Source organism: Culicoides brevitarsis, chromosome 2, assembly GCF_036172545.1.
Source record: "Culicoides brevitarsis isolate CSIRO-B50_1 chromosome 2, AGI_CSIRO_Cbre_v1, whole genome shotgun sequence".
NCBI classification, from domain to species: Eukaryota; Metazoa; Arthropoda; class Insecta; order Diptera; family Ceratopogonidae; genus Culicoides; species Culicoides brevitarsis.
The window spans coordinates 26,936,335-26,957,355 of NC_087086.1; the positions used below are offsets into that span (position 1 = coordinate 26,936,335).

General features: G+C 25.3%; 2 protein-coding genes across 4 annotated transcripts in view; both read right to left on the bottom strand.

Annotated features, from left to right (window-relative positions):
• Window positions 1-1,228: 1,228 nt before the first annotated feature.
• Window positions 1,229-1,607, bottom strand: LOC134828853 (larval cuticle protein 65Ag1-like). Its single transcript, XM_063841841.1, has 2 exons — window positions 1,495-1,607; window positions 1,229-1,421 (listed from the first exon to the last, which is right to left on the bottom strand). Exons 1-2 carry the CDS (start codon window positions 1,605-1,607, stop codon window positions 1,229-1,231), a joined length of 306 nt encoding a protein of 101 aa, XP_063697911.1.
• Window positions 1,608-10,596: 8,989 nt separating this feature from the next.
• Window positions 10,597-21,021, bottom strand: part of LOC134832819 (poly(rC)-binding protein 3) — a 145,606-nt gene continuing 135,181 nt past the window's right edge. Inside the window, exons 9-11 of one of the 3 annotated variants that reach the window (XM_063846996.1) lie at window positions 14,794-14,887; window positions 14,463-14,736; window positions 10,597-10,895 (exon numbers count right to left, since the gene is read on the bottom strand). In XM_063846996.1, coding sequence (XP_063703066.1) covers window positions 10,811-10,895; window positions 14,463-14,736; window positions 14,794-14,887 — 453 coding nt within the window. In that variant the 3' untranslated portion in view covers window positions 10,597-10,810. Of the gene's footprint in view, window positions 10,896-12,430; window positions 13,143-14,462; window positions 14,737-14,793; window positions 14,888-21,021 lie in introns of those variants that run through there. The other 2 variants (XM_063846994.1, XM_063846995.1) reach the window with 2 other exon arrangements.

Sequence of the window (21,021 nt, forward strand, 5' to 3'; positions counted from 1 at the left end):
GTCTAACAATTTCAATCGGAAAGGTGACCCAGAGATATATAGTTCGTTTAAACCGAGAAATCTTCCTTGGTTCAAGACATGAAGAAATATAACATAGGGAAACTTTGATGTACTTGTTTCTTTGTAATCTATATGACTGAATAAATTTATGATTTCATTGTTTTTTCAATATCGAATTCCATGTTAACCAGCTTGGACTTGGTTAAATTTTAAACTATGATTGTTGACTGAAACAATTCTTAGATAATATGTGTCATGTTCATGCATTTATTTTATCATTTTTTTCTTAAAGCTCTAGCTTTTGTTGCAGAGATGATTACTCACTACTCAGCGATGGATATTGATTCAAAAGTTTTATTGCATTGAAGCCTTATCTCATCAATTTTAAATGTAATGCTGGGTAACGTCTTTGTCGATTTTACTGTTCCTTTCTACTTATGTACTATTAGATTTTTGACTTCCTATATCTTTTTCATTTGCCATTTGAACTGCTTTTTGAATCATATTGATTTCCTTATTCCCATTACACAATTTTTATAAATACAATAATTAACTTATAGCTGTCATTTTTTTCCGATTCATAAAAATAGTAAATAATTTTTTTTATTAGCTGTTATCGGATCAATGTAATTCAAATTCAAAGGGATCAAAGTAATTCAATCGGGATCAAAGTAAGATAAGTTAATAAAATAATATTTTTTATTATAAAAAAATACTTACCATTTCCACGGTTTAAGTCATTTCAAAAAATAGTTGGAAAATAGTCTTTTCTTATTTTCAGGACTTTAAATCTTATTTATTCAAAGGTCAAAACCATTTGACTTATGACTCAAGCTTGAGTAAAAGTTAATTTCTAAATTTTTGGCAATATTTTCTATTATTTGATCCCCTCTGAATATTTCCTAGGTACGCCACTGTCATTAAAAATTTTTGTTTCACTACTTTAACTAAATATAAGAGTTTTCAAGATCACTTGTGAATTCGATTTTTTTTAAACTTGGTGAACATGGCTTACCTTTATTTTTGAAAATTTAAAAGAATTTAATGTTTTAAGAATTATTTTTTCAAATATTTATCTATTTATTTAGAAAATTAGAAATTGAAGCTAATCACATTGTTTTTTTTTTGTTTGCAGAAAAAGATTTACAGATTCATATAGGAGGGGTATAAGAAAGAGGTAGAGAGCGTTCTAATTCAACTTAGAGATTTTTTTTTAATCCTGAAGAATTTATTCGGATTTTGGCAAATGGGCACCTTCTGGTTGGTAACCGTTTTCGTCAGCAACAAAGTTGACGGTGTAGGTTTGTCCATCATCGGCAACGAAGGAGTATGATCCCTTAACGGAGATGGCTTCGTTTTCTGTGCCAAGGTTGTTTACAACAGCTGATTCTTCGTGTTTGATTCCTCCGCTGGTTTCATAACTGTTTTTGCATAACAAAAGATGGAAATTCAATTAAAATGTTTTCCAATCGGCAAAGGGCTTTTAGGACTTACGCAAATTTGTATCCATCGACACCGATGTTGTCAACGTCATATCTGATTGTTTCGTCGTTAGCTTGTGCCAATGCAACGGCAACGAGGGCAGCGAGAACAATGAGGAATTTCATTTTTAATTTTTTTTTGTGGGAATTTTTTTTGATACTTTACTGATGAAGCACGAAGAGACAAGTGATACCTTTTTTGCACGCTGCAACAGTTTAAATACCTCACAAAAAAATGTTTGCCAAACTATGCATGGGCCAAGGAAAATTTTTGCGGTGCAATCAGCTGTAGTCGTACGTTGTGCGAAATCATTATCAGCTCTTTTTTTTCAAAAAAAAAAAAAAAAAATCAAATTTGATCCGAAAAATGGTCATGTTCATATTTTTTTTCTTTATCTTTGTATCAAGATTTACACAAAAAGCTGTATAATTTATTTAAATAAAAAGGCAAATATCATTGCCATCAAAATCAAATTCACACCACCCTACTAACTTTAAACTAGTTTTGTTCAATTTGTGAGCGGGGATGTTCAATCTTTGTCGCGGCTCGTGCCGAAGATGCGACATGTGTTGCAGAGATGAATGTTGCTGTTCATCATTTATTACTACAACATTTCTTATTTGATATTCATAAACAAACGGATTCATTTTTTTTTATTTTTTCGGGCAGTTGGATAAAGTGTTAAAATTTTGTTCGTTCATTAAATAAAAGTTTCATTAAAAATTCAAAGGTCAAATTTTACCGCTGTTTTAATGGTTTTGGCTTGATTCTGAAACCCAATTTTACGTGATATAGTTTTGAAAAAAAAAATATGTAAAACGGTCCTGGCGCTCAAAAACTATAATTAATCATTAGGTACAAATGTGTAAAAAAGTTTAACTGGTTTGTTCTATTTTTAAATATTTTGTTTTTGTTTTGACATAAATTTTGGAATAAATTCTTGTTAAATAATAAATTCATTGGAATAAATTCAAAAATAAAAAAAAAATAGATAAATAAAATATAAAATAAAATTAAAAAAATAATAAAATAAATAAAAAAAATTAATTAATTATTTTGAAAAAAAATAATTTTAAAAATTAAAAAAAAAACAATTTAAAAAAAAATTATTTCTGAATTCTTTTTTTTTATATTTTTACCAAATTATTTAAAAAAAAAAATTACCTTATAATCATTCATAGTTCAATATTTTTTTTTGTAGGTATGTTCCTGGTAAAATTAATCAAAGCATATATGCAATGAACATCACACACGAGCAATGAAGTTTAACAAAATACCAGGCGGGAATTCATTCAGGTCATGCTCATTCATGGGGCAACATTATATTAATGGTTGGTATTGAACACGAGGAAAAATCATTATTTTTGGAGGAAGCAAAAAAAGCACAAAATAATAGGGAAAAAATTTCTCAAATCTACATATACATCTTTTTATTATTAATAATAATTATTATTCATATTTTTTTAATATGTTTTAAATTTAACTTTATAATGATAATAATATTTTTAAATATATATGTTTATGTTATATATTACTATTTTTTATATATAAATATGTTGTGTGTAAATTACATTATAATTGATAATAATTATGATGATAACAATTAATTAATTAATTATTATTATGACCACAAGATGTTTTATTTTATTTTTAATAAAAATTATCGTGCATCTTTTTTTCACATTTGTGTATAAATTTCATATATAATTAATTTGAAATGTGTATTTGTCCGAAAATGTACAATGTTTGAACCTTATTTGCTATTTAAGGTTTTTTTTTAAATTTATTTATCCAAATTTTTTTTGTCACGTCATAAGATCTGCTTTTGGCACCTTTTTTAGCATAGTAATAATATGTTCTTTTTTTCTACTCGATTAATTTAATTCATTTATTAATTAATTAATTAATTATGTAGACACCGTCAAGCATAAAATATTCATATATATATGTTAGCGCAAATGAACGATAGTTAAAAAATATAATTTTTTTTCATCTGTTCATGTGTTTATTTTTGTGTCAGTGAGTAGTGTGTTGATGATTGTATTTGACCCTGTATAGTAAAAGGCTATGCGCATAATGCGATTTATTATTTTTTTTTTAATTCGTGTTTTGTTTTTTTTTTGTGCCCACGAGAAAGCGGGTGTTTTTTTTGCAACAAAATCATAATACAAAAGCATGCTTCTATAAATTTTCTAATGAAAATACACTTTTTTCTAAGGTTCTTGCCCTACAAAGCAGATCTATAATGTTAGTTTTTGGAACAATTTTCTACAAATGGGGAAATTTCTCTATAGCAAACATTTTATTTTTATTATTTTTTTTAACAATTATCATTACACACTTAAAAAAATTTTTTTTTTATATATATTTACTAATAATAATTGTGTTTTAAACATCAACTTTTTGTTTTTTTTTTAATATATGCTGATATTCATGTAGCATGTTAAATGATCACAGCTCTAAGAAACCATTTTGCGATAAATATTGATGTTTATTTTTTTTATTATTTTTTTTTAATTTGGATTATTTTTTTTTGTTTAGAAAACTAATAAGATGATAACAACAAACGTGCTTAAAATGGATATTTTTTTTCTTAGAGAGGTGACTTGATGATGAACCACGTGCTCAGGGTATTTTTGGATTATATTATTTCTACATCTACAATGGTTACTAAGAACATGGAGCTTGGTTAAAAGTTGAGCAAAAATTATTTGCAATTTTTATTATTATTATTATTTTTTTTATTTAATATAACAATTGTTTGTCTAAAATATTGTTATGTATTGATATTAATAATAATATTTTTTTATGATATAATGAGCATCTAATTCAGGTCTATTTTGTTGCAATTTAATACATTATTCATTACTTTTTAGTTTGATATAAATATATATTGACAACGTACGAAATAAATTCGTTTAATATGTTTATTATACAACTATGTTTATTTATATATATTTATTTTTGTTCTAGATACTTGTTGTAAGATTGTCTAAATTATTAAATTTGTTTATATTTATCATCATAAACGGATTTTTTTTTAAATTAAAATAAAAACATAAATACTTACGCCAATGACACTGCAAAGAAAGAAGAGAAAAAATAAAAATAAACAAATAAAATTTAATTTTTTAAATTAAAATTGATCAATTTATTATTCATATTCAAGTTTTCACTTTGTTATTTGTTGTTGTAATAATAATAATAATATTTTACTAATTATTGTATATAATAATAATCGCATATTAACTATAAAATAACCGTGATAATAATAATATATAAGAATAAAATGGATGATAATATATTTTTTTATATATTTTATTAATTATTTTTTTTTTTTGTTTATTTATAAATTGATTAATTATGATAGTAATTATAAGATAATAATAATAATACAACCAAAATATTTACTATAAACCATTTTTTTCTAAGAAAGTCGAGATTAATCTAAGAAAATGTTTTGAAAGAATTGAGCTTTAATGAAAAAATCTATTAATCTAAATAATAATAATATTATAAATTGAAGCTCGATTTTACTGATATATTTATTTTTTATTATTATTATAATGTGAATGAATATGATGATTATATGAATTAAATTATTTATAGAAAAGAAAAAATGTTAAAGGACAGGAGAATAGCCAAAAATGTAAACAATATGAACGTACGGTGAGCAATTCTATATATAATATAATAATATTTTTTAATTTAACAATATGTTTTTCACATATATTTTATTATTTATTATATATTTATATGTATATAAATAAGATCTCCAGTTTTTTTTATTTTTTTTATAATTACGATATTTTTTGTCTATATAATTTATTGTTTAATCATCATTTTTCAATTATATATATTTTTTTTCTTTAAATACATCAATCATATATCATTATTATCTAATTGTTTTTTTTCTCATTTTTTTTTGTCTTTTAAATATTACGTCAAAATTTAAATTCTTTTTTCCTGATATGAATCAACTCAAGTTTTTTTTTAACTCAGATTTTTTTTAAACTTGTCTGTTGGCACACAATTTTTTTATTTGTTTTTTTTATTGTTGTTATTTTTTTATTCTCTAAAAAAGTGTCTACATTTATAATAATTCTAAATATTTTTATTATCATTTGAGAAAAAAAATCAAAAAACATTGATACAAATATTGTTTTCCTGTTTTGAATATGTTTCTGTTTATTCATATATTTTTTTTAAACAACTCTGTTTTTGTCACTGATATTTTTTTTTGTTACAACATTTATTATTAATTAGAAAAAAGTGCACATCTTCTATGATGTTCAATAATTTTTTTTTTGGTGGACATATGGATGAGGGCGTGTTTTAAAATAAAATTCCATGCGGAGAGTGTTTTTAATGATATTTCGGGCGTTTTTAATAGAAAAACTTTAAATTATAACAAAAAATGTTAAATTAACAAAAATTTCTTGTTTCAGGTGGACGAAAGAAAGGACAAGAAGATGATTCGAAAGATCTTGTGAGACAACTAACAGGGTTGAGTTCAGAAAAGCAACGACAATTCTTGGAGAAATTAATGTTACTTTTCAATTAATTTCCTAATTTTCATACAGAGTATATTAATTAATCATAAAGTTGCACAAAACAACGAAAAAATATATTTTAACCTAGTTTTTTTTTTCATTATTTGAACAATTATTGGACCACGTTTGTTTTTTTTATAATTTTTTTTTATCATCGTCATCATAATTTTTTTTTGTATAATAATATATATCTATGACAATTTTCACTTTTTTTTTATCTCTCAATATAATTTAATAATATAATTTTTTTACTTAATATAATATATTTATGTAATAATAATCACATTTGAGATTGTTCATTAAGTTCCTGAAATACCACCGTCTTGTCCCTTTTACGTGTCTCTCATTCTTGTATTCTCTTTCCTAATATTTTTTTTAATGTATATTTTTCCCTCATATTTTTTTTCATTACCATATAGTTTTATATAAATATAATGATAATAATAATTAAAAATCGAAAAAATAGTAAAAACTAATAATTAAATAAGCAATGTCTTTTATTTTAGCAGCTGAGCTGACTGAGCAAAAATTTGCAATTTAAAATGAAAAAATACTCGAATTTTTGTAAATCAAGTAATAAAACAGCCCTTTGTTACGTATGAGTACGTTTAATTGAGTTTTATTGATAAATAACTTTTATTTAGATGTTAATTTACAAAACACTGTTTTTTTTTTAATTTGTCCATATTATTCTAATTAATAATTGATTTGCTAGTTTGTTTCGCTTTTCTTCATCTTTTTTTTTAATGAGCTTGATGTCTACATGTCTTAGATATTTTTTTTAAATATAACTATTAATTATAATAATAATAATGTTGATATATGTTGTTTTTTTAATAACTTTCTAATTAATTTATTTTTTTATGATTTTTTTTTCTTTCTTTATATATTTTTTTCTATATAATTTCATTATTTATTTTTAACAACTAAATACCCTTTCATTTCATTTTTTTATCATGTGTGTTTATAATATGTGAGTGTTGTGTGTATGTTCAAATTTTTTTTTATGTTTCATCTTGTATAATTTTTTTAGTTAATATTTTTATAAAAGCTTATCGACTACATCGAACAAGGTGTCTTTTTGTTTTACACTTAATAAATTTCTAAATTAATTAAAAATTCAAAATAATAATAACAAATTTAGATTAGATCAAAAAAAAATATCACAAAATCAATTGAATTTAAGAAAATTTGTCAAATACTGAATTTAGATTAATTTTTAAAATTTTTTAGTAATTTCACAAAAAATAATATTAATAATTTTTAATTAATTAATTAAATGTATAAAATATTTTCATCAAATTTATTTTTTGTTCATTTTTTTGTCTTCTTCATTAATATATATTTGTTTAAAAATATTTTCCCATTTAGTGTTTAAGTATATAGTAATAAGAGTGTATATAATAATACGATATATTTTGAATATTAATGTTATTTTTTTGTTTAATTTTTGTTTTTCTTGATAATAATAATGTAATTATAATTAATAATATGTATACGAATGATATGCATACGCCATTTATATATCCTTATTATTATACGATTTTTTTTTGTTTGCCATTTATACATGAACGAGCCCTTGTAAGAAATTTATTGCAAGATGAGATAAAACTGATGTTGTTTATTATTTTAAATTGCTTATTGTATGTTTTATTGCTGATGTCGTATCTGGTTTGCTTGTTGTATCTGGAACTTTGTGTCATAAAGATGTTATACATTTATATTCTAATAATAATAATGTTTTATATTATCTTGCAATAATCGGGTCTCATCCATGCCCACAATTTTTTTTAATAAATAACATCATGAAGAAATATATATTTTTTTTAAATATTAAACATTTAGTTTTTTTTTTGTTTTTAAAATAGTATTGAGAATAAAAAAAAGTTAAAATTAAATTATTAAAGCAACTTCTAAACATTTTTTGTTCAGCAAAAGCATCTAGTTTTTCTATTCTCAGTTTTTTTTTCAGCTAAATATTTATCATTATTATTTATCAACTAGTTTTTTTTCAAACATTTTATCATTTAAATATAAAAAATTCTTTGGCTTTTGATCCCACATTTTTCTCTGATTTCTAAGAAACGAAGCTTTTTTGAAAAAGCTATTAGTTGAAGAAAAAATGATGATGTTAACGTAAAATTAAAGCAAAATTGATGACAGTTGAACTTTTACGGCAATTGTTTTCATATTTTATTTTTTTATTATTATTATTTACGATGGATTTTAAATAAGAATATATAAAATACGATATATATTTATTTTTTTTTTTTGATAATTTATGTTACTAATTTTTTTTCTGTATGTTGTATGTATATCTAATATAATTAATGTGTATCATGTTTGTTTTGTATGTATATATAATTTTTTTAATTATTTATTTTGAAAGATGAGCGATATGATAATTTTTCATTTTTTTTTATTATTACGTGTGAGCATGTGTGAACTTTTTGAGATCTAAGTAATAATTTGTCTAATTGTTTTGTTTTTTAGAATGTTTAATAATATGTATGTTTGTATATATGATGATAATGTGTGTGTTTATGTGTTTGTTTGGTAGGGCGATTGATACTAATTAATCATTTATTAATTTTTTTATATTCGAAAATCAGTCCAAATATATATTTACTTTTTTTTATTGGCAATTTTTATTTATTATTGCTCCCATACCGTAACATATATATTTATATATGATGTCTATGTATTTTTTTTTGTACATGTGTGAAAAAAATGTTGATGATTTAAAACAATCCTAATGATAATAATGAGTTATAATCAGATTTGCAATTTGCATCATATCATAATTTTTTTAAACATACATTTTTTAAGGCGATTATATATAGCGTTTGTATACGCTTTAAATTCAAACTACAACACATGTTTTTATATTTTCATCTTTTTTTTTCATAATTTTGAATTTCCGCGATTTTTTCCTCTCGCATATTGAATATAATGTTTTAATTGTCTCCTACACATATGTTAATGATGTGATAATTGTTGTCATGTAATAATAATTTAGGTACGTATAGAGACGATCCAATTCATAATTGATCCAAAAGTCTATCAAACGTAACGGAAAAATTCACTAAATATATATTTTGCTACTAAAGACAGTTTCCGTCACTGCTTCACTTTTATTTTAAATATTACTTATTATCATCATCATCATCAAGTTTTTTGCACTAAATTATAAACAAACATATGTTCGCGACAATTTACATGACAATTTTTTGTTTGTATATTAAAATTTATTAATAGAATTGAATCTAAAATGTTGCAATTAATGTGTTTGTTGTGTATGTTGCGTTGAGATGTTTACAAATTTATATATTTATAAGAAGAATATTTGAAATTAAAGGAAAAAAAAAGTTTTGATGAAGAAGAATGTCTTTGTGTGTAAGTTTAATTTCTGTTCCGAATTGCATGTCACAGTCGCGACACGAACCTGTATGACCTGTAATAATATTTTATATATATTGTTACGGTTTATAAACATGAAGAATTATTTTATTTTGGCACAAAACTGCAACAAACTAATGTCTTTTAACAACTGTTCTCTTTTTTCTTCTTCTGCTCTTTAATTATTATAAATATATTCATTTATTTGCATGTTTCATCTAACATTTTCTCTAATAAATATAAAATGACTTTTATTTAAAAGTAATATAATAAAATACAAAAATGTAATAAAAAACGAAGAAATAATTGAACGGATCCCCTTTCTTCTTCTTACTTTTTCAATCTCACACAAATCTTTGTATTTATTTATCAAAAGAGTCATCTGAAATATTCAGACATGAAGAAATTCGAAAGAAATCAAAATATTTGTAAATGCGACTGATGTTTTCTTTTTGGTTACTATCCAATTAATTTTCGGTTCCTACTTTTCTTTTCCTTGATACGTTTCCTCATCGTTAAAAAATTAAAAAAAAAAATAATTTTTATGCTTCAAATAATTATTTCAAAGAATTAAAATCGAAGAAAAAAAACAGTATTGCATTTTTTTTATCTCTGGTGCATTCCATTCTAAAAAATACCGAAATCCCGGATTTTAAATTTACCTATAAAAGTACAGATCTTAAATGTCCATCCGAAAATAAGAAACTTTTGCTAAGACAACATTTTTATGCTTCAAATAATTATGGCAAAAATTTATGTACTCGAGATGACAAACAATTCAAAGAATTAAAATCGGGTAAAAAAAAAAAAAAATTTCAGTATTGCATTTTTTTATAACTGTTTTATGATAAATATCTATCAAGCTCACTTCATTTTATACGCGTTTTGTGTCTTTTCCCGTCGAAAAATTAAAATTAAAAACAATATATAAGGCGCTGCTGATGTCTTCACAATTTTTTAAACTTTTTTTTTATATATAATTATATTTTAATTAATTAATTATATTTAAAATAACATTAAAAATTACTAAAATTGTACAAATTTTTAAGCGAATAAATATATAATAATTAATTAATTATTATTAATGAATTAAATTCAAAAATATTATTTTTTTTATATATAATATATATAAAAATTATTATCATCTAATAATAATAATAATAATTAATAATAGTACGTATAATGTTTAATAATTAATAAAATGATTAAATACAATATTTTTCTCTTTTTTGTTCCTCCTGTCTTTGTTTTCGATAAAATAAAATGTTGCTTCAAGGGGCAAACCCTTGTGTTGATTATGTTATGTTGTAATTATAATTGATGTTGTTCTGTTGTTGATATTATTATTATCGTACTTAATAATAATAAACCAAATTTCAGTGGATTGGGGCCTTGACTATGTGATTGGGAGTGATGTAATGATATCCAGGTATTGGTAAACCGGCTGTTTCCATGGAGATTCTGGAATAAAAAGTGAAGTTGTTGTTTTAATGTTTTTTGTTGATTTAAATTTTATTATATTAAATTTTAGAAAAGATTTTATTTTGTATCTTTGGGGAATAACCATTGTTAATGTTATTTTTTTATAAATTTTATTTTATTAATAAAATAAAAATTAAACTAAACTACTTGAAAAATTTAACTTAAAAAATTTTTTGTTAATTAAAAAATTTTTGGGACAGAAAAAATGTTACCTTATAATAGATGGATTTTAAGCAGGATCATAATAAGGAATAAAATATTAAATATATATTTAAAAAAAATAAACTTAAATTAACATTGTATTATATCATAATAAAAAAAAACTTTACAAAAAATAAAATTTCATGATATAACACAACATTATAAAATTTACAGGAAATTAATATTAATAATAATAATAATTTTTTTCTCATAAAAACACGCGAGAAAGTTAAAAAAATGTGCATTATTTATAATAAATTAAATATTTTTCTTACAAATATATAATATATATAATAAAAAAATGTTACTTTGTAATAATAATCATCGGAGGAATGGATGTTAAAAATGTGGACGAAATTTATTTGGAGAGAAAGAGAGATGGATTTTTGATTATTGAAAAGGATGAGTTGCAGCTGATGAGTGTTTACCCTGAAAATTTAATTTTACTACAATAATAAAAAAAAACTTTATTATTATATTCTAAGTCTGCATAATGTTTATTACAATATTTTTTTTATGTTTATAAGTATTCTTCATCATTATATATAAGTTATACATTTCATGTAATAATAATAATACATTACAATATAATATATATTTTTATAGTTTAATATAAAATATCATAATACAGATTCCTGTGTTCCGTTTTTTTTAGTACTGACTTACATTTATATGATTATTAGTTTTTTCTTGCATTTTTTTATATATAATTTTTGTTCAACTTTGGTAAAATCTTTAATACAACAGTTTTTTGATATCGATCTAAACTTTTTTCTTTTTTCTATATAAAAAAAAAACTTTTTGTTGCATTAATTAATTACTTTTAATAATACGATAAGTATCTGTTAGTAAAAAGTCTGTATGAACGACAAATACTGGGTCACCCGTCTTTTGCTTGTTCTTCGAAAATATTTTTTTTTCTCTTTTTTTAATAAAATGTTCGCGCGCGCAAAACTTTTTAATTAATTTGTTTATTCTTACAATTATTATTCTTATTAAAATAATCATAATAATTGTAAGTTGCGTTTATAAGTTTGTATTCAATTTAGCAAGTTTTTGTAATTTTATTGTCATAAATTTATATTAATAAAGAAAAGTTAAAAATTTTGCGTTTTTAGTTCAGTTATTCAGTGTTATTTTTATTAAAAAGATCTAGTTTAGCATGATTTTTGATAAATTGATATATGTAGGTAGTTCAGCTACTTATTTGTGTTTATTTAGATATGAGGATATATTTAGATTTATTTTTTGGGAGATTTCAAAAAATGAGACCAAATTTGTATTTTTTTTAACCGATAACAATTTCTATCTTAACGTCTAAAAAAACTTAAAATTTAATGAGAAATTTAACTTTTTTTCTTTGAGATAAACGTTTGCGAGTAAATAACTAATTTTTTCAATAATAATGTTTTTTTTAAGTAAATTTGTCTTTTTTTTCATCAATACCACAAGTCTTTTGTATGACACAATTTTTTTTTCTACAAAACTTCGGGAGCTGGGCTTCAATAAGGATTAAATTTGCTACGTTCGTGAAATTTTTTCGAGCTATTTTGCGTGTCAAAAGTAGCTGAAGCTCCAGTGGTGCCGCGCGAAATTCGCGCATTATTCAGCGCGGGTTTTGCCCGATGCGCTCCCGTCGTTTGAACGGGCGGTTGTGTCAGTGTCGCGAGACCCCCAATGAGATCAGTCAAGCCGCCGAGTGCCGAAAGGCTTGTGAGCGCATTGAGGGCTCCCGGCTTCGCCAGTAATTGAGCAAGTGGGATCGCGGCCGCAAGCGAGGACGGTAGCGATGCAACAACGGTCGACGTATTCGAGGTTGGCGAGGATCCAGCGTTATTATTTTGTGTGTTGTTGTTGTTGGTGGAGTTGCCGCCAGATGGAGTGGTGCCGTTATTTGTGTGATTAGTAGTGGCGTCGGAGGAAGCTGTTGCGGCAGCGGCGGCGACAGATGTTAGGGCAGCCGGTAGGGAAGGCAACGACGTGGCACTTGCATCTTGTGCCAAATTTGCCTTTTGAAGCTCAACGCTGCGGGAGGGAAATGAATTTTGTCAAAGGAATTTTTAGGTTTTGGGATTTTTTCGATTTTTTTTTGCTTTGCTTGATGTGAGTTTTTGTGTGTGTGTTTGTTTATGAGTGTGTTTTAGGAACCCTCAAAATTTTTGATTTTATATCAGATTATCTTTAAATCTACTTTTTATGATATTTTAGCCAAAAATAAGAAATTTTGGAAAGATTTTTATTGAATTTTTTTTTTTAAATCATTTTTCGAATTTAACTTAATTCAACTTAAATATTTTTTTTTTACTAATTTTAAAACTTGAGCTTTTGAATTATTATTCTTGTAAAAAAAACTTAAAAACTAATTACATTTTGAGTTTTAATATGAAAAAAAAACTTAAAGCTTAGTTTTAGAGCCGAAAAGATTTTTAAGACAATTTTTTACTTTTACTTAAGTTTTTCTTAAGTTACTTTAAGTTTTACTTAAGAAAAATTTTTTTTTTAAACTTGACTTAAAATGAAACTTAAAGCTTAGTTAGGCTCAAAAAGATTTTTAAGTCAATTTTTTTTACTTTTAAGTTAAAATGCTTATCTAAGTTCTTTAACTCTAAGTTTAAGTCAAAAGCCCTTTAAGTCAAAATATTTTATATTCAAGTTCAAGTTTAGGATCGGTCAGGAAAAACCTTTGACTTAAAACTAAAATTGAACTTAAATATTAACTTAAGCTTAAATTTGATTAAATATTTTGACGTAAAAAGCTTTTGACTTAAACATAAACTTAGACTTAAAGAACTTAAAATTCTAATCTTTGACTTAAGTAAAAGTAAAAAAAAATGACGTAAAAATCTTTTAAACCCTAAAATTAAGCTTTAAGTTTTATTTTTGAGCTTAAGTCAAAACTTAATTAGTTTTAATTTTTTTTTCATTCTGTAATTTTGAAATATTTCGATTTTTTAATTCCAAAATTTATAAAAAAGATTTATTTTTGGCTTAAAATCATAAAAAAGCAGTTTTAAGAAAAAAATCAAAAATATTTTTGGGTTCCTCGTTTTTTTCTTGTTACCGAAGTTGGGCGAGTGTGATTTTTGGAAGGGTTTTTGGGCAAGTTTTAATTTTTTTTAGTGTAAGGATTTTTTTTTGAATTTCATAGAAAAGAGAGAGAGCGTAAGAGATAGAGAAAGGTGGGGTTGGTAGAAAGAAACTTATGTGTAAAACTAATCAAAAAATGTTCCGAAGGACAAAATTAAGATTTTTTTTTTCATAAATTAAACTTTTTTTTTGACACACGAAGCAAGTAAAATATGTACAGCCAAGAGAAGAAAGTAACGAAAAAAAAATCCGACTTACCTCATGTTGATCAAATATTGAGCTAAGGCAACCGAATCGGGATTGCCGCTAATTGTGATGGTGCGATCGGTGTTGCCGCCTTCGCGTTCCTCGCAATTCGAAATACGGATCATGGCACCGGAAATTTGGCGAATTTCGGCAATTTTGGTGCCACCCTTGCCAATTATGCACCCGATCAGGTCATTTGGCACAGTCATTTCGTGAGATTGCGTGGTAGCTTGCTGGCTACGATTATTTGCGGTACGCAATTGAGATCCAGCTAGGGCAGCCAGTGCTGAAAAAATTATTTATTTAGTCGCCTGATGAAAATTTTTTTAGAGAAAAATCTTACCTGTTGGATTCAATCCACCGGTATTGGTGGGAATAGCGCCAGCTAATCCAAGTGCTGCGAGTCCGGCAAGCGGATTCTTGGCCAAACCAGACATCTGTGGAAGAAAATACGAAAAAAAATTGAGAAAAATTTCATTTTTTGTCTAAAATTCGGGTTTGTGCTTGCTTGCTTGAATAGGAAGCAACATTAACTTGACAGGCTTAGAAAATAATAAAATGGAAAATAAACTTTTTGTTTGCTAAAAGGAAATAAAATTACAATAATAAATTATAAATACAAGAACAACAACAACAAATCAAACGCAATAACTCGAAATCCACAGAGATAGAAAGAAGAGTTGAAAGAGGATTAATGCAAACGTGTTATGTTATGTTAAGGTTAAATTGTGGGATAAACTTTGTTAGCTACTAGGCAACTACTGAATAACAAACATATTTTTAGTTTTCTATAAGGATTTGGATCATTAACGGATTTTTTTTTTTGAATTAACAGCTTAAAGAAATCACGTGGTTCAATGAAGTCACGTGGTTCAATGAAGTCACGTGGTTCAATGAAGTCACGTGGTTCAATGAAGTCACGTGGTTCAATGAAGTCACGTGGTTCAATGAAGTCACGTGGTTCAATGGAGTCACGTGGTTTGAAGAAATCACGTGGTTTAATGAAGTCACGTGGTTCAATGAAGTCACGTGGTTCAATGAAGTCACGTGGTTCAATGAAGTCACGTGGTTCAATGAAGTCACGTGGTTCAATGAAGTCACGTGGTTCAATGAAGTCACGTGGTTTAATGAAGTCACGTGGTTCAATGAAGTCACGTGGTTCAATGAAGTCACGTGGTTCAATGAAGTCACGTGGTTTAATGAAGTCACGTGGTTCAATGAAGTCACGTGGTTCAATGAAGTCACGTGGTTCAATGAAGTCACGTGGTTTAACTAAATCACGTGGTTCACGTGGGTTCAATGAAGTCACGTGGTTCAAAGTGATTAAATTAATTCGATTTAATTAATCTGTTTTAACAACTGATCAATTGTTTCATTCAAAAATCAACTTTCCTCACGGTAAATTGAAAAATCGCTCATAATCACCCGAATAAATCTCGAGCAATTAATTAATTAACGCAAAAAATATAAATAAATAAATAATTGAACCTTAATGACAACTACTGAATACTGCACACTTTAAAATTGCTCGATGGCAGTGGTATTAATAGTAGTCATCATCATAATTCGGAAAATAATTAATTTTGCATTTTTCACGGGATTTCAGTTCAATACACTTTTAATGGCGTCCCTTGTGATTTTTTTTCTCGTTTGCTCCATTAATCAAATCGTCGCGTGTGTGAATTTAAAGTTTTTGCTCTAGTTTCGTGTGCAATCAAATAAACACACTTTAAGTGCTTTAAATTTGAGTTTGCACGAATTAACAGACAAAAAAAAGTTTCTGTTTGTGTGGATAACAATGGTATCATCTTTCCAGAGCGACACATCGTTATTGCACTGAAAATATTTTATGAATGAATCAAATGCAGCATAAACTTTTTGATAATAACAACAATAATATTATTGTCACATCAAAAATATGTTTCCTTTGAATTTTGCATTGACGCTCGTCGTTCGTTCGGTCCTCATGCCGTCGACAAAGACAATGCCTGAGAGTTTTTGTTTCAGCAACAACGACGACGTATGCGATATAAAGTTCCGACATTTATTTTAACATTTTCTCATTTCCTTTGCAGCCATGTGGATGGAATGAGACAATATATCTCACTCTGGATAAAATATGTATCGCACTGAGGTGGTATGGGGAACATATTAAGCGATCATGATGATGATGATGATGACGATGATGATGTGGTAAAATAAGGTATATTGTGCGGTTACTTGTAACATGATTTCTTGTTTCTCTCGTTCCCTCCCGTGTTTTCGTTGCAATATTGAATTTTTGCAATGATCTGTGTATTCATGTTCGGTTCAGTTTATATGAATACGGGGAAATATGGATGCTTTTGTTTCATGATAAAGGAAATTTTAATGAATTAGATTGTGTTTCCGATTACTACTGCAAAAATTGTCATATAGAACTTTTTCCTTTTCAAAAAATTAGATGGAAAGTTTTTTTTACATGAGTGACCTGGTGAATTTTTTTTTTATGACATGGAAAAATTCAGACCTATTTTTATAAATTACAATTTGAGGTAAGTTATTTAAAACATTTATTTTATTTAGTTTAATTTAAAATATTTTTTTTAAAAGTTTTTTAATAAACTTATATTTTTTTAAATTTTTGAATAATTTTTTAAATTTAATATTTAGGTAGTAAATGTATTTTTTCAAACATTTTTAAAATTAAAGTTATTTTTTTTGAGCTGTTTAAATTTAATAAAATTTATTTTTATTTAATTAAAATTTAACTTATTTTTTTTAAATTTCAATTAATTAATTAAATAAATTTAAGTTATTTTAACTAAAATTTTTATTTAATTTTTTATATTTAAAAACAAGTTAATATTAAATTTTTTTGGCAATAAAATATTTAAATAAATGTTTATTATAATTCTTTTAAAAGGAAAATTCATTTCCCTTTTCTTTAAAAAAAAATCTCATTTTAAAAAATTTAATACAGATAATTAAAAAATTTATAGAGAATATATTTTAATTATTTATTTAATTTTTAATTATTAAAATTAATTTAATAAAATTTAAACAAATTGTTTAAATTTTTTTTTAATTACTTAAAATATTAATTAATTTTTTTAAAATTAATTTCGGTAAATTTAAAATTTTTATAAAACAAAAAAAAATAAATTTGAAATAATTTAAACTCCTTGCGAGCTACAAATTGTCTCCGTGAGTCATGACTTCCAACCCCTGTTCCATTTATTTTCCTTTCCTTTTGCAAGCTTTACAAACAATGAATAAAAGTCTGGTTCATGCAAATTTTCATTGTCTACCTGGAAGCTGTTATAACCCCATCATGCAATTGTCTCATGTATCGTGTCGTGTCGTCAAGACAAATGTGGTTCTCATATATATTTTCTAGCAGCAAAAAACAACCACAACCACTTGTATGAAAATCGAAAGATAAGAACCAATTTTATTTTGTATGAAAATTTTCCTCCTTAAAGGAAAATCCTTCACTGTCTCTCTTTCTCTCTCTGCGTCTTTTTTGTAACAATATCTTCTGTGCCATATTACGACAATGGCAACTTAGAGACGGAAGAACGGAAAAATAGTCATTTTATTCATATTTATATATTGTATTATTATTATTTGTAAAATATCATATTTTGAATATCATGTGGAAAAGATGTCGGTTGTCACAATATGAAGACATATTTACAACAAAAATATAAGCATATGTCATGTGTCTCTTTCTGTCTCTCTGTTTATCTTTATTCTAGTATTTATTTATTTATTTACTCAGAGAGTCAAAAGGGAGTTAATTTAATTCAATTTTCAAAAAAATTAAGGCTCTTAGGATTAATTTTTTAATTAATTTAAATAAAATAAATAATTTAAAAAAAAAATAAAAATAATTAAATTAAAATAATAAAAATAATTTTTAAAAATTATTAAATTAAAAAATTATTAAATATCAAACTTTAATTTAAATTAAAAATTAAAATCAATAATTAAATTTAAAAAAAAAATTTAATTTTTTTTTAATTTAATTTTCAATTTTTTATTAATTTTTTTTTAAATTAAATTATAATTAAATTTTATTTTATTTTTAAATTTTTTATTAAAATTTAATTTAATTTTTGATTTTTAATTTAAATAAAAATTTGATATAAATTTTATCAATATTTAATATTTTAATATTTATTTTAATAAATTTTTATTTTCGATAATTAAATTGTTAATAAATAAATTATTTTATTAAATACCTTCATAATAAATTTATAAAAAATAATTTATTTATTTACCTAATTCCTGAAATTTTAATTTTATTTTAAATAAAATGTAATAAAATTTTCAAAAAAATAATTTAATTCCCAAAAATATTAAATTTACCCCTTTTTGATTCAAAGGGCAAGATAAAGCGAATTTATTATCCTTCAACTTATTATTTTTTCGTCTCGAATTTTTCAATGCCATCAAAATCATGTTTTGCTTCAAGATAAACTCGCTTAATTAATAACGATGATAATAAAATAATAACAATGAAAGATAACGAAAATCACCATTCAAAACAACAAATTTATACAAAATTATGCTAAATGTTACAGACACGCATGAACAACTTCCTTTTATCATCGTATTGCGTGTTAATTAGTCGTCGTCGTCGCGCATAATGGGGGTCCTGTCAAGTGTTTCGCATGGATTTGGCACAAACATATTTTCACATCGCAGTCATTTACAGGTGAAAAGCGAGCAGGCGAGAGATAATCTGATAATATTATTATGATGGACTGTTTCACTGCGTTGCCGCTTTTCGAGCAAAAATTAAAAGAAAGAGTGATAATAACCACTCATTAAGTAATAAAAGTTGAATATCTCTCGGAATTCTCTCTTGGGGTGCGAATAAAAAAGTTTTTATTCTCGTGTTTGTTTATCCTCATTAAAAAAGTTTTTTTTGTGTCTGTTTCTGCGACACTCGTGGAGCCTTGTGCCGCGCGGAAAATGCAGTGCGTCAGTGGTGGTGGTGCAAACTGCAGATAATAAAAACTTTTTTAAATTGTATTCTTTGGAGAGAACGACATTGAAGCAGCGGCATGAAGTCATTGAACGAAAAAAAACGGCATGATGATAATTTTTTGAACAATATTTCTTAGTTAGTTTTTCCTCTCTTTTTTTTTTGCCGAGACGTCTATTAATCGACGAATAGATTGAAATTAATGTTTATCAAAATTATCCAGTTGCCTAAGTAAGACAGCGAATGAACGACGCCAGGCAAGGCAAGTAACTGGAAAAACTTTTCTTGTATCATATTATTGCCCATTCTTTCATGATTTTATAATACTCTTTTAATGAGTTTACTTTATTATTATACTCTAATTTGTTTTTGTTCCACGTTTTGTGCACCTACACAGCACTCTTTCGGTATTTTTTTTTGTTAAGCTTTGCAAAACTACGTGCCCTTCGTGTGCAAATGCGGACGGCCTCCGCCCATAGTAACAACTTAATTTTTAATTCCTCAAGACTTTTCTCGATAATTTATTTATATTTATTTTAAAGTTTTTTGTTTTTCTCATTCTCAAGCATCACCACTTCAACCTACTTAGTTTTGGGCATTGTGGGAAATTAGCATTTTGCAGACATGAGAAATCGTCGTTTCTGTTCTTTGATGAATTTTTGATCAAACTTCAATTAAAAGTTGTGAAAGTGACATCTGGTGAGTATTTTAAATCAACGTTTTCAGTAAAACAGCGATCTCTGGTGTCAATTTTTTTAAATTTTCATCAGAATCTTGTAGGCTTGAAGTGACTATTTGATCCAAATACAAATTAATCTTTTTTCAACAGCGGCCTCTGGTGTCAATTCATGTTAAAAATTTCTCATAAAGACTTCTTAGAATATTTTTCGATCTAATTTAAAAAAAAAAAAATAACATTAACTACCAATTCTTGGTAGCAGCGACCTCTAGTGTCAATTTTTTATCATACTTTCTACCTCTTTTTGATTAGAGGTCTCTGGTATCAATTATTGACTTTAGTTCAATTAACATTTTCTAACGAGCGCCCTCTGACGAGTATTTTAGGTCTCAATGTTGATTGATAGAAACCTCTTGTGAGAATTTACTTACAAGCAAAGATTTGATTTTCAAGATCAATTTTTCGAAAAATTTTCTTTGTACTGACCTCTTATGGTATATTTGTGAACTCTAATTCGTTACCAACGTCATCTTGTGAGCATTTTTGTTAATTACTTTCATCTTCAAGTGACCTCTGGTGTCATTTTTATCCAAAGTTTAGTGAAAGAAGTTTCTGACGCGAAATTTTTATCATAAATCAATTACAGTTTTCTGTTCAGCGCCCTCTGTTGAGTATTTTCGATCACAATTTTGATTAACAGTAAAAATTTTCTAAGCTTTGCAAGCAGAGTCATCTATCGTTATTTTTTGATCAACATTTTTAATATTGCAAACCGAAATTTCTTACCAGTGACCTCTGGTGGTAGTTTTATGAACAGAAATTTATCACCAACGCCATCTTGTGACAATTTTTTTTTTGTTTGAAACGACCTCTGGTGACCATTTTTATGAATAAATTTCGTATTCTCTTAAAATTAT